The sequence below is a fragment of the Dasypus novemcinctus genome, chromosome 9, assembly GCF_030445035.2.
Source record: "Dasypus novemcinctus isolate mDasNov1 chromosome 9, mDasNov1.1.hap2, whole genome shotgun sequence".
Classification (NCBI taxonomy): domain Eukaryota; kingdom Metazoa; phylum Chordata; class Mammalia; order Cingulata; family Dasypodidae; genus Dasypus; species Dasypus novemcinctus.
The window spans coordinates 88,390,538-88,404,871 of NC_080681.1; the positions used below are offsets into that span (position 1 = coordinate 88,390,538).

General features: G+C 38.7%; 1 protein-coding gene across 3 annotated transcripts in view; it reads left to right on the forward strand.

Annotated features, from left to right (window-relative positions):
• The first annotated feature begins 6,305 nt into the window (after nucleotides 1-6,305).
• EIF2B3 (eukaryotic translation initiation factor 2B subunit gamma) overlaps nucleotides 6,306-14,334 on the forward strand; it is a 221,529-nt gene continuing 213,500 nt past the window's right edge. The window contains exons 1-2 of one of the 3 annotated variants that reach the window (XM_058303694.2): nucleotides 6,306-6,413; nucleotides 9,258-9,414. In XM_058303694.2, coding sequence (XP_058159677.1) covers nucleotides 9,267-9,414 — 148 coding nt within the window. In that variant the 5' untranslated portion in view covers nucleotides 6,306-6,413; nucleotides 9,258-9,266. Of the gene's footprint in view, nucleotides 6,458-9,257; nucleotides 9,415-14,334 lie in introns of all 3 variants that reach the window. The other 2 variants (XM_004461239.5, XM_058303695.2) reach the window with 2 other exon arrangements.

Below are 14,334 nucleotides of genomic sequence, written 5' to 3' on the forward strand. Positions count from 1 at the left end.
TGTTAGAAAATGGTTTCTTAGACTTTACACCAAAAACATAAGCAACAAAAGAATAGATAGATCAATGGAACATCATCAAAATTAAAACATTGCATATCAAAGGTCTTCATGAAAGTAAACAGACAACCTAAAGAATGGGAGAAAATATCTGGAAACCACATATCTGTTAAGAGATCAATATCCAGAATTTATAAAGAAATCCTATAAAAACTCCAGAAAGACAACCCAATTGAAAAATGGGCAGAAGGCTTGAATAGACATTTCTCCAAAGAAGATATATAAACAGCCAAAAAGCATATGAAAATATGTTCAACATCATTAGGTATTAGGGAAATGCAAATAAAAACCACAATGCAATACCCCTTGACATTCACTAGAATGGCTACTATTAAAAAATGGAAAATTACAACTGTTAGAGAGGATGTGGAGAAATAGGAACATTGTTCATTGCTGATAGGAATGTAAAATGGTATAGCCAATGTGGAAGACAGTCTGGCATTTCATCAGAAAGTTAAGTACAGATTTACCATGTGACCAGCTAATCCCATTTCTAGGTAGATACCCAAAGGAAGTGAACAGATATTTTCACATCAATGATCAGAGCAGCATTGCCAAAAGATGGAAGTAACCATCAACAGATAAATGGATAAACAAAACTGGTATATACTCTCAATGTAATATTATCCAGGTGTGAAAAGGAATGAAGTTCTGACACATGTGACAACATGGATAAAACTTGGAAGACATTATATTGTGTGAAATAAGTCAGACACAAAAGGACATATATGCTCTTACTGGTATGAAATAATTTAAAAAAATATATTCACAGAGTCAGACACTAGAAAATGGGTTCACAGGGGCTAGAGTGGGGTAAGGAATTGAGAGTTAATTATTTTTCTTTCTTTTTTTTTTTGTTTTTTGTTTTTGTTTGTAGGAAGTATCAGGGATTGAACCCAGAACCTCGTACATGGAAAGCAGATGCTCAAACCACTGAGCTACACCCATTTCCTGGGAGTTAATTCTTAATTCTCACAAATTTTCTGTTTAGGGTGATTCAAAAGTTTTGGTATAGTGGTGATGGTAACACAATATTGTGAATGTAATTAACACCACTGAATTTTATATCTGAATGTGGTTAAAAGGGAAATTTTAATTGGTATATATGTTGCTAGAATAAAAATGAAAAAAAAAACCCACACACAAAAAAACCATAGGACTATACAGCACAAATGTTGAACCCTAGTGTAAACTATGGACTATAGTTAAAAGTACATTTATAATAATATTTTTCTCATCATGTACCATGTCTATTCAAAATGTTACAATGGGATTGGGTATATTGAAATTCTGTATTTTCTGCGTGATCTTTCTATAAACCTACAACTTGTCTAATAAAAATAATTAATTAAATACAAAATGGTAAGAAAAGTTTGTAGCACATTTGCTGGCCCATCCTCCATGCCCTCCATGGCTTAATTTGGAGCCAACTTGTGCACTTAGTGCAGGTACCTGTTCCTGGTTCTGGAGGGAGCAAAATAACGCTTATTCACATACTGGGGTGCATAAATGTCTGTGACATTGTATCTGGTGTGGCATTCCAAACTACTGAATGAGGATACTTGTCTCTGGTTCACTATACCAGAACTTGCCCTGCAGACAGAGGATGCTTGTGGACAGCTAAGTCATTGCAAAAAACAACCAAACTGAAGTGGCCTGGGGCATAGAATTACCCGCTTTAAGATACGCAATAGGGAGAAGTGGAAATCGCTCAAGCGATTGGGCTCCTGCCTACCACATGGGAGGTCTGGGGTTGAGTTCCCAGTGCCTCCTGGAGAAGATAAGCAAGACAGCAAACTGACACAATGGGCAGGTGCAGTGAAATGATAAGATGAGTAGGCACAGCAAGCTGATGTAACAAAGAAACACAAAGAGGGAAGACAATGACAGACACAACAAAGCCAGAAGCTGAGATGGCTCAAATGATTGAGTGCCTCTCCCCCACATGGGAGGTTCCAAGTTCAGTTCCCAGGGCCTTGTAAAGAGAAGACAAACAGACACAGAGAACACACAGTGAATGGACACAGAGAGCAGACAGCGAGCACAAACAATGAGGTGGGGGAATGAATAAATAAAACAAATCTTTTTTAAAAAGACACACAATAGAGTTTCCAAAATTAGAAAGACTATTTCATAATGAGACGAGGGGGCATTGGGATACCTATAAATGAGGGAATTCTTAAAGCTGCAAGCACATACCCATGCTGAGATAGATGCACGTTCAAAAAAGAATGGAGAAATTATGGCTGAAAGGGTTAGTCTATGGATGTAAATATCAACTGAAAGAAAGCTAGAGAATAGGGATTAAATAATATAATGAACCTGATGATGGATGAGGATTGTGGTTAAGAGTACACATACAAGAATGTTCTTCTATGAACTAGAGCAAATGTATGTCACTATTACAAGAATATGATAATGCATGGGAAAATTACAATTAATGTATCTTATGGACTATAGTTAACAGCAAAATTGTAATCAGTGTCAAAGAAGGTAATATAGCAATGCTAAGCATCAATAAATGGGGATATGAGATTCTTTCATTTGGACTAAGGAAAACCTTCCAAAATTTGCTGAGGTGATGACTGTACAACTCCGATATCATCAAGAGCCGCTCAGTGTACACTTTGGATGGATTGTACAAGGCATGGGACTGTATAACACAGTTAACTATGTGGTGGATGATTGTCTATGGTTAACAGTACAAATATGAGAGTGTTCTCTCATGAACCATAAGAAATGTACAACACTAATACATGATGTTCATAATGGGGGGGGGATGTATGGAAAAAATATACCAAATGTAAGCTATGGACCATAGTTAGTAGTAATATTTTGATAACATTCTTTTACAATCTGTAACAAATGTTCCACACCAATGTAAGGTGTTGGTGGAGGGGTGATGTACTGGAATTATACACATTATGGATGATTGTTTTCGTAAGCTCACAACTTCAAATTAGAGAAATTGTGAGCTTACAACTTCTCAATGAGCATCTCAAGCCTTTTTTTCCCCTTTTTAATGATGCCTGCACTATCAGAGTACTCTAGTATTCTCTCTTTTGTTTGACATATAATCATGCACAATATATAATATATGTATATACATCACCTCAGGCTGTTCTTTGGGTCCATTGGAGGGAGGGTTAACTTCTGAAGGAGAGTACCAGCCAAGAGAGTCAATCTGTAAAGACTGTTAAAGGTGTTTTTTGCATTTATTTGTTTTTGCTAACTCCTGGCATTCAAGGAAATCTTTGTCATATCACAAGCTGGATATAAACTGAAGGAATAGATATCTCAGGACCTAAATTCCAGACTCAAAACATTTAAATATTAAAATTTACAGTGTAGAATAAAAGAGCACAAGGCATACAAAGAAACAAGATATTATTGTTCATCAAAAGGAACAAGATAAAACATCAGTAAACATCAATGTAGAATACCAGACTTTGGACACACCAGAAAGAGTTTTTTTTTTTTTTTTTTTTTTTTTTGTACACTGCAAACATTTTAATGATTGTTGAGCATACATTTTGGAAATTTTTTAGTTCAAACCACAACAAGTTAAATAAATGTTTATAATATACAAAGAAAATACAACCAAGAGTAAAACTCACTTTAAATGTGTCTTGCACCTAGACCAGTGATGCTTTTCCTTTTCTTAATATATCTTTATTTTTGAGTTGCACAAACACACTTAAAAATTTGATCTTTATAGTGTAGCATTTAGGAAATAAAAATATATTCCAATCTCAAAGAAATAAAAACGTTGTGCATAATTATATGCTAAACAAAAGAGAATGCTAGAAGACTCTGATAGTGCAAGCATCATTAAAAACGAAAAGAAAAAGCTTAAGATGCTCATTAACATTCTATGTTTTAAGGAAGCAGGATTTTTGACCAAGTAGCTTAGAAGCCAGCAAATCAGGGGTCAGTGATGGCAATTGTAACATACAGAGTATGAAATGACAAATGTTACACAAATACACTGTTAGAAATTTACCAGTGAACAGTGAAGATCTGAGAAGCTGCTCTTTGGAACAGTCAAGTAGGACTATCTCATTCTAGTAACATAAGCCTTCCAGACAAAGACTTTTAAAAATTGGTCATTAATATGTTCAAAGAGCTAAAGAAAAACACAGACAAAGAACTAAAGGGTATCAGGAAAACAATGTATGAAGAAAACAAGAATTTCAAAAAAGAGAGAAATTTCTAAAAGGAACCAAACAGAAATACTGAAATTAAAGAGCACGATGAGAGAAATAAACAATTCCCTCAAAGGTATCAAAAGCAGATTTGAACTGGCAAAGAAAAGAATTAGTGATAATTGAAATTATTCAGTCCAAGAAGCAGAATGAGAAAAGAATGAAGAAAAATAAACCTGACACCAAAGGAAAAATATTGTGCGATCTCGTTTAGATGAAATAAATAGAAATATGAAAAGAGTACTGTGAGCTTGGAGGAATGTGTGGGGGGGGGAATGGCCATTGTTCTAGTTATCTACTGCAGTATAACAAACTATCCTAAAATTTAGTGCTTAAAACAATTATTTTATTGTCTCTCACAGCTGTGGGTGTTGTCTAGACTTAGGAGGTCTGGGGTCTCTAATTCAATTGTAGCCTCAAGGGGTCTTCCTTCTGAAGCCAGCTAGTAAAATGGGTAATCTATAGATGGATCTTGAAACCAGGCAGAGACCACATGGACATCAATAACCCCCAAGATGGCTGCTGGAAGACCCTCCCCAAGATTCTGCCATTCAGAACAAAGACTTCTTCTGGAAGCCAGGAGAACCCCCAGATATTCCCCAAGGACATTATCATTGGACCCTCATGGGGGATTAATGGGTGGGGTAATCAATCAAAGCAGCAAACAGCTAGAACTCCTCCCTTGCCATTAGCAAAGGGGTGGAATAATTAATAGTTCAAAAAGCAGGTGCAAGACCAAACACACTCTCTCTTGCTTTTGGACCCCCATTCCTGCCCTCTGTACCCTACTCTCACCATTTTTCCTCTGCCATGATGGCCACACAAGTAAAACCTGGGGATTTATAATCTATAATGGGAAATTGTAGTCTGTAAATCAGCTGCTTTGTCACTTTTCAGCCTCTTCCTCTTCACCTGGGACCCATGGGCTGTTATTTTCTCCCATTTCTCATCCCTCCCTACCTGAATAAATCAGCCGACATACTCTTAAAATTCGTTTCTGCAGCATAGTCAAGAACCTAAACAAAATCTGGTAACACTTCTTCCAGGGAGTCTATTCTCAACGCAACAACCAGAATGACTCTTTAAAAACCTAAATTATATCATGTCCCTCCTTTGCTCAACAATCTTTGATAGCTTCCAATTTCATTCACAGTTAAATTAAAATTCCTTACAGTGGCCTAAAAGCCTCACAGGATCTGAATTCTCCAAATATCTCCTGCTTGCCATGTGCTCCATATCTCTCATTCCACCCTCCCCCCCCATTACTTCTCTGACTTCCTTTACTACCATTCATTCTCCCCTGGCTTACTCCACTTCAGCTCCGCTGGCCTCCTTCCTCTTCTGTGAAGATGCAGTTTCGCTTCAGGGCCTTTGCAATTGCTGGCTTCACTGTTTGGTAGGCTCTTCCCCAAAATGCCCACCTGACTCGCTCTCTTTAAGCCATTCAAAGTCACCTTCCCAGTGAGGTCTTCACTGACCCCCTCCCCAACTCCTTTGATGGCCAAAGTTAGATAGTTTCCATACGAGGATATTCTGGTTCAGAACACCAGCTTGAGTCGCATGTTGGTTACAGACAGGCACATCGGAAAGCCTGGCAACCCCTGGCCTGCAAGGGCATTTGTAATTTCTTCACTGGTAGCCAAAAAGTGCAGCTCGCAATGAATGAGCATTCATTTCTGACAGTGGTAGTAGGAGCCAGATCATAGAATAGGAACTCCTTGAGCCAACACTGATTTGTCCCATCTCGGTTTCTGGCACCCTACACTGGGCGGGACATTAGGGGGGCCTACAACTGTTCTAAAAAATAAAATAATACTAATAATAATAAACTGAAGCTTCGCGCTTCAAAGTTAGCGCTTTGTAAATGAACAAAAAGGGCGCAGAAGGCGGCAGTTTCATAGCGTAGGGCGGGACCAAGGACTCCAAGCTTCCCTCTGCGGCCCCGCCTCCGCCGCCTGGCTCCGCCGCGGGCCCGCAGGGGCTCAGGCGCGTGCTCTTCGTTATCCATCGCTCGGCGCTCGTCCTTTATCCGAGGGCTTACCCAACCAGTTCCATCGATCGGCTCGGCTATCGTGCGCCGGCGCGATTGGGCTGTCAGTCAGAAGCGGCGTGGGGAGTGCTGGGAGCGGTTGCGGCGCGTGGGGAGCTGAGGTAAAGCTTCTACGCTTCCCGCCGCAGTCGTGCGGGCTGGCGGGGTGAGCAGCGTGGCGGGAGCCGCCAGTCCCAGCTTCACCTGCAGGAGGCGGGCTCCTGGAGCCGGGCCGGGGTGGGCCCGAGTGGGTAGGCAGGGGTGCAGCCCAGGGACCGTGAGTCCAGGCCTTAACCCGGCCGTGGGGCCATGTGTTCGAACTAGAAGGGAGCTTGGTGAGAATCCGAGGCAGCCTCCTCTTGCAACAGATGGAGAAACTGAGTTTGGGGAAGGAAGGATCTGCTCGAAGTCACAGCGACTGAGCACCAGACCCGGGAACAGAAGTCCTTAGAACATAGTGCCTGAACTCTTTCCATTTCAGCCCTTCTTTCATTTATTCAGCGAATCTTAACGTGATTTAGGTGCCGGGCAATGAAATACAAAGAGGAATAAAATAAGGTCCTGCTCTCTTATTTTATTCCTGTGGAATGAGAGACTAATTATGATACAGTGTTTTATCTCTTTTCAACAGAAGGCCGTAGGAGCTATGATGAAGGCATGTCTAAGATGCTATGGACACCCCTTTAGAGCTCGGGAGGGCTAGCAAGACTTGCCTTGACCTCACAGTCGTGGTAGTGACATTGAGGCATTTGACACAGTTTGCCTGGTATCATGGTTACTTATGTTAATGATTGTCACCCAGAGACTATAACCTCATTGAAACCAGGAACCTCAGAGATCTGGCAACCTGAGTTCTAATGCCACTTCTGCAGTTGTTTGAGCTTGACTGTTACAGGGGGTTGTTTTGATTACTATGGATTCTCATTACACAAATTCAATTTGAGTGCATGGCATTTGGCAGGCTTTGTGTTAGGTATTGGGACTACAGTGGTACTGAGATGATCTGTACATGGAAGAATGGAAGCACCTGTGGGGAAAGGAGTCACTTCTGTGGGTGTGGGTGGGGATGGTTAGGAATGGCTTTGTAGGCAGGATGACTCCTGAGCTGTGTCTTCAAATTTTAATAGGTGATTACTAGGCTCAAGAGAAAGACAACCTAGGAAGCAAGTGAAGCAATGCAGAGATTGGAATTATGAAACAGCAATGGTTCAATTGGCATAGAAGGCTTTCTGTGATCTTTTTTTTTGTCCAATATCAAATACCTATCTAGTGCTTGCCATGTGCTGGACATTATTTTGTGTGCTTTACTTAGATTAATTCCTTAAATCTTCACAGCAGTTTTTTGAAGTAGAAACTATAATTACCTGCATTTTACAAACAAAGTAAACTGAGGCACGGAAGAGTTATGTAGCTTGTCCTAATTCACTCAGCTAATGAATGGTACAGCTGGAATTAAAACCCAGGCAGCATGGCTCTAGGGTCTGTGTGCTTAACCACTAGGATGTACTGCCTGCCCACCTTCTCCCTTGTCCCACCCTGTGCTCCTCCTTGCCCTGGCCAACCATTTGCCAGGCTGTTTCATGATTCAATACCTGTGTTCACATTACTCCCTCTGCTTGGATTTCTCTTTTTCCCTAAGCCAGCATTCCTATCCATCTATCTAATATCTACTAATCTTCTAAGATTTAGCACCAATGTCACCTCTAAAATCCTTTCCTGCAACCCTAGATAAACTAATCACTTTTTTCTTTAGACTCCCACTGTTCCTGTAACACTCTATTTCTCTCTTTTATTTATTTGCTTGTTCTCCACCATATCTCCTTAAAATGAGGGATATTTTACTCATCTTTGTAATCTCTGACACCTAGCAAAATTATAGATACATGGTAGGTGCTGAATAAATGTTAACTGAATGAATGAACTATCATGAGAGACAGATGCAAGAGTGCCATGTAAGCCCAGAGTGTTTTCATCTGAGAAGATCAAGGAAGGCATTCAGGAAAAATGTCCATGCTGAATTGTCAGTGAGGAGCAAGGAGTTAATTGGGGAAAGGGCAGGAAGGAAAAGGGGTGTTTTAAGAAGAGGAAAGGTGTACAAAGGACTAGAAGCATACTAACATGACGAGGTGATGGTGTATCTGCTTGTCTTTCCTTTGGTCAGGGTTGCAGAAGACTGTAAGTACTGGGTCAGTTTTAATGCTGTAGTGCTTGGGTGCTTCCTAGAATATTTTTGGAGCATATGATACTTTCTGCTGATACTATAAGCTTCTCAGATTTATCACTGTTAAGATGCTCAGGGGAAGCGGACTTGGCCCAGTGGTTAGGGCATCCATCTACCACATGGGAGGTCTGCGATTCAAACCCTGGGCCTCCTTAACCCGTGTGGAGCTGGCCCACACTCAGTGCTGATGCGCACAGAGTACCATGCCATGCAGGGGTGTCCCCCGCATAGGGGAGCCCCACACGCAAGAAGTGTGCCCCATAAGGAGAGCCGCCCAGCGCAAAAGAAAGTACAGCCCGCCCAGGAATGGTGCCGCACACACACGGAGAGCTGGCACAGCAAGATGACGCAACAAAAAGAAACACAGATTCCCGTGCCGCTTACAACAACAGAAGCGGACAAATAAGAACACGCAGCAAATGGACACAGAGAACAGACAACTTGGGGGGGGGAGAAAAAAAAAAAGATGCTCAGTATTAGTGCTATAAATATTTATGAAAGTAACCATGAGAAGTGATGTCTCTGTCTATGGACTGCATGCAGAGCTGATAATGAGAGGAGGGAGATCTTTTGAGGTGCAACTTGGAGCCCTTCACAGAATTGTAAAATACTAGACGTGAATGTAATTGAGGCATTTGACATAAGTGAGCATCAGTAACCTAAATAGAAATTGGATTTGTACCTAGTGTGCTTTAACTTTTGTTATATCTTTTTCTTCCCATTAATTGTTTCTCTGTGCTTTCAGTCTGTAAAAATGGAATTTCAAGCAGTAGTAATGGCAGTTGGAGGGGGATCTCGGATGACAGACCTGACTTCTAGCATTCCCAAACCTCTGCTTCCAGTTGGGAACAAACCTTTAATTTGGTACCCATTGAACCTGCTTGAACGTGTTGGATTTGAAGGTGAGCTAAAGCAATGAGATGCTCTCATAAACCTTTTGAGGTGTTTGATCCCTATAATTTGTCAGCATTATGAAGATGAATGAAGGAAACTAGATCTCAAAGCTGAATGGAGAATGGCCTCTTTAAATTTGGAACAGAGGAGTATTCTATTGCTGTGTGTAAGAGGTTGAGAAAATAGTGTTAAGTGCTGTTGTTATAGAATTGGCCTCAACAGCCACTCAAAATAAGCCCTGTAAGAATACCAGAAAGAACAGATTGGTAAGTGTCTTGTAGTCAGTATTGAGACTTTTATGTGCTAAGTAATATGTTAAACACTGGAGTACAGAATTGAAAAGGTAGCTTAGGCTCTGACTTCCAGAACCTTAGTCTAGTGGGGAGAGAGGCATGTAAGCATACTAACATTGTGTAATGTGATAAATTTATAACAGAGGTACTTTACAAATGTTTAGGAATACAGAGAAGGTTGCTATTTCCATCTGAGGGAATCAGGGAAGGCTTTGCAGAGTATCTGACCCTTGAGCTGAGTCTTAGAAAAAATAGATTACTTGATTGACAAGTGTTGAGAAAGCATTCCATGCAGAAGTAGTAACATGTAGAAGTACAGAGGCATGATCAGCATAGCATGTTCTGATAGTTGCTATTCATCCTATGTAGCTGGAGTATAAAGTATAAGGGGAAAGAATAGAAGTAGTCAGAGATAAGCAGGGGTTATATTATGAAGGGCATTGTATTCATGTGAGAAATTTAAATTTTTTCCTGAAAACTGTGGATATAATATGGTTAGATTTGTATTTTAGCTTTGAATTTTTATGTGAATTTAAAAATCAGCATATCAATCTGTACAAAAAGGCTATTGGGATTGCACTGAAGCTCTAGCTCAATATGGGGAGAATCCACATCTTAATAATATTGATGTATGGGCATGGTATATCTCTCCATTTATTCAGGTCTTTAATTTCAGCAGTGTTTTATAGTTTTCAATGTACAGGTTTTACATGTTTTGTTAAATTTATCTCTTTTAACTAGTTTATATTTTTTAATAGTATTATAAATGATGTTTTTTAAACTTTAATTTCCAGTTATTTGTTGTGTATCAAAATGCAATTAATATTTTTTATCTTGATCTTGTATTAGTCAACTTATGTAAACTCACTTATTGTTAGTTCTAGTAGCATTTTGTAGATTCCATAGGATTGTCTACAATTTGACCTAATTAACAATTATAGAATATTTTTAGAACATTCCACCCAATAAAACAGCATCCACATTCTTTTCAAGTATGAAGAACTTTTACTTAGCCCATATTCTTGAAAATAAAACAGATCTCAGTAAATATATAAGGATTAAAATCTACAGAGTATGTTTCTTAGACCATGGTGGCGTTAAGTTAGAAGTCAGTAATAGAAAGTTATCAAGAAAATCTGTAAGTATTTGGAAATTAAACCATATACTTCTAAATAACCCACTGGTGAAAGAAGAAATTACAAGGGAAATTAGAAAATATTTTGAACCTACCAAATTTAAAGTTAGAGAGATACAGCTACAGTAGTGCTTAAAGGGAAATTCAAAGCATTAACTGGTTATATTAGAAAAGGAAAAATGTCTCAAATAATGATCTAAGCTTCTACTCTAAGAAATTAGAAAAAGAAGAGTGCACAAAACCCAAAGTAAGCAGAAAGAAGGAAATAGAAAAAATATGAGCAGAAATAAATGAAATGAAAAACAAAAACATTAGAGAAAATTAATAAAACCAAAACCTGGTTCTTTGAAAAGAGTAATAAAATTATTAAATCTCTAGTAAGAGTCATCAGAAAAAGAGAGAAGAAACAAATTACTAATATCAGGAATGAGAGAGGGGACATCACTATGGATCCTATAGACATTAAAAAAATATTAACTATAGAGTTAGGAGACAGAGTGAGGGTTAAGAGTGGGAGCTGATACTGAATGTACGCCAAATGTTTAATAAGATTGATTGTAAATAGGTGGATAGAGTTGATGGTAGTACATTTTAATAAGCATAACAAACTGTTGATTTATAAATGTGATTGTAGCTGAAAGTGGTAGTTAATTGAAAGACAGCTAGAAGATAATCTGGGGATTGTATATCAGTGATTTTGGTGGTAGATGAAGGTTGTGGTTAAAAGTATAAATTCAAGAATGTTCTACAAGGTGTTTAGAATATGGTGATGCATGGGGAAAATACAACTAGTGTAACTTACGGATTTATAGTTAACAGTAATATTGTAATATTTTTGTAGCAGAAGCATAGAAGGTAATATATCAATGCTAAAGGTAAAAAAAAATTATGGGGTTTAGTTTTATGAGATATGAATATGATTAAGCTTTTTTCCTTTATTTTCTTTATCAACAAGGAAACCTTAACCAATCTGTGCTCAATTGTGTATTTTTCTAAATACTGGAGAAACAATTGAGTTTGTTTTTAGGATTAAATATGAGATAAATGTGCCTGGACAGAATTTTTAAAAATAATTTGTTAAGCTACCTTTTGTCTGTTATTTTATTTTTTGAAGTTGAAATAAAGTTTACTTAAAAGATAAGGGAATATGATAAACAACTTTATTGTAATAAATTTGAAAACTTAGATTTACACTTTTGAAAAGAATGTTTTGGAAGCTGTAAAGGAAGGATTTGAAGGAGTCAAGACTAGAAGCAGGGAAATGAGTTAGGAAGTTAGTACAAATGTCCGTGCTAGCAGTGAAGAGGGCCTGAACTAGAAGAGTAGCACTAAGGACGAAGAAGAGGAAACTAATGAATTCAGCTTTGGACACTATGAGTTTGAGGTATCCTGTAGTTAAATAGAACAAATCAGAATACTAGATGAAGTGGTGCTAGATCCTAGGGCCCAGGCTTATAGTAAAGTGTTCATTCCACTATGAAAATTGCCTTCCTGAAACAGACATATAAACATTTCTATGCAGTAGTCTCTGTGACAGTGGTTTTATTAGTCAGGGTTCTCCAGGGAAACAGAACCAAAGGATACGTGCACACACACTTGTATAATGTAAATGGTATATTTATTATAGGTATTGACTTGTGTGACTTGAGGATGGGCAAGTCTGAATTCCATAGGGCAGGCCACAAGCTGGGAACTCTGATGAAGATTTCTGATGAATTCCCCAGGAAAAGCTAGCTGGTTGAAGTAGAGCTGGAAATTCTTCCTTCTGACTACTGAAATCATCAGTTTTCCTTTCAAGGCTTCAGTTTGGATGAGGCTTCTCTCATGATTGAAGTCAATCTCTTTACTTGATTGTAGATGTAAACAGCCATAGATGCAATCAACTTACTGATGGTTTAAATCCTTTAAATATCCTCACAGTAACATTCAGGCCGGTGCTCGCTTGACCAAACAACTGGACACCATAACCTAGCCAAGTTGACACAAAAACATAACCATTATACTGGTATTAAGAGAGAGGTTTTGGAAGAGATTTTCTTTTCAAAGCTCATTCTCACAGATGAGGGACACACCTTAACACACTTAAATTAGTGTGTTAGTAACTCCTTATGAATTTGTCATTCATAACTTTTGTTATAACTTTAGCTCATATTGAGAGTGGCCTTTTGTGGTTTATTTATTTAAAATTTATTTTATTTATTTATCCCTACCCCTGCCCCACTGTTTGTGCTTGCTGTCTGCCCTCTGTGTCCATTCACTGTGCTCTCTGTGTCTGCTTGTCTTCTCTTTAGAAGGCACTGGAATTGATCCTGGGACCTGCCATGTGGGAGAGGTGCTCAATCACTTGAGCCACCTCCATTCCCTTTGTTGTCTTGCTCATTGTGTTTCCTCTGTGTTTCCTTTGTTGCATCATCTTGTTGTGTCAGCTCACTGCACCAGCCCATTGTGCCAGTTTGCTGTCTTGCTCATCTTCTCCAGGAGGCATTGGGAACCAAACCTGGGACCTCCCATGTGGTAGGTGGAAGCTCAGTCTCTTGAGCCACATCCACTTCCCTGTGGCATATTTAATAAGCACTACCTAGAAAAATTTCTTCTCACTAAAGCTCACTCAGAATTTAGGGAGTTCCACCTAAATATAAGAATTCTGGAGTTTAGTAGCCAAGCCTATGTTCGCTCTGTTCATATTGTTCATGATTTTAGATAAGTTAGCAGATCCTACTTAGCCTTTGCCTCTACACACAGAAGAGTCTTTGTCCAATTAGCAAACCCACTGCCCAGTATTTCTAATTACTCCCTTCATTCCATCCCCTCTACCTAAAATGTTCTCCCAAACCTGTGGAAATGCCACTTTCTTTTTGAAACCTCCCAAGCAGCATTAATTGTCGCTTTTCTATTCTTCCATTGCACTTAGTTTTTTATATTTTAGCACCTCTCAAGGCCTGTTTTATTCCGTAGTTAGTGGTATGGGAGATGGTGATCTCCCTGATAGCAGAAACTCTGTCTGATTTATCTTTGTAACTTCAGCAATTTACAAAAAAGTATGTGATAAAGAAATGTGTTGAACTTGAATTCATCATGGCCTACTTCAGTGTCCATCCTGTCTGTGAAGCCTTTCCCTGTTAACTATTTCCATGTCTAATTTCTCCTTAAGTTTCTTGAGAATTAGAACCATTTTAAGTTCATTTCCAAACTCTCAGTGCTTATTTGTTCTTTATATATTAAATATATTTCTGTTTATTGGATGAATAAATGAGTTAGTGACTAAAATAAGCTGGATGGGGAGAGGGAGAAGAAAAGAGAAGGGAGGATGATTAAATTATTTGAAAGAGAAAATAAGAGGAAGGAGGGGAAGAGAAAGGAAGAAGGTAGAAATGGAAAGATTGATTTTATTGAAAGGTAGGGATAATTTTGATCTGGAGGGCTGTTATGGAGCAAGTGGAAATTGGAGAGATGCTAAAATCAAATCATCAGACATTGTGTTGCAGTTGATTATACACCTA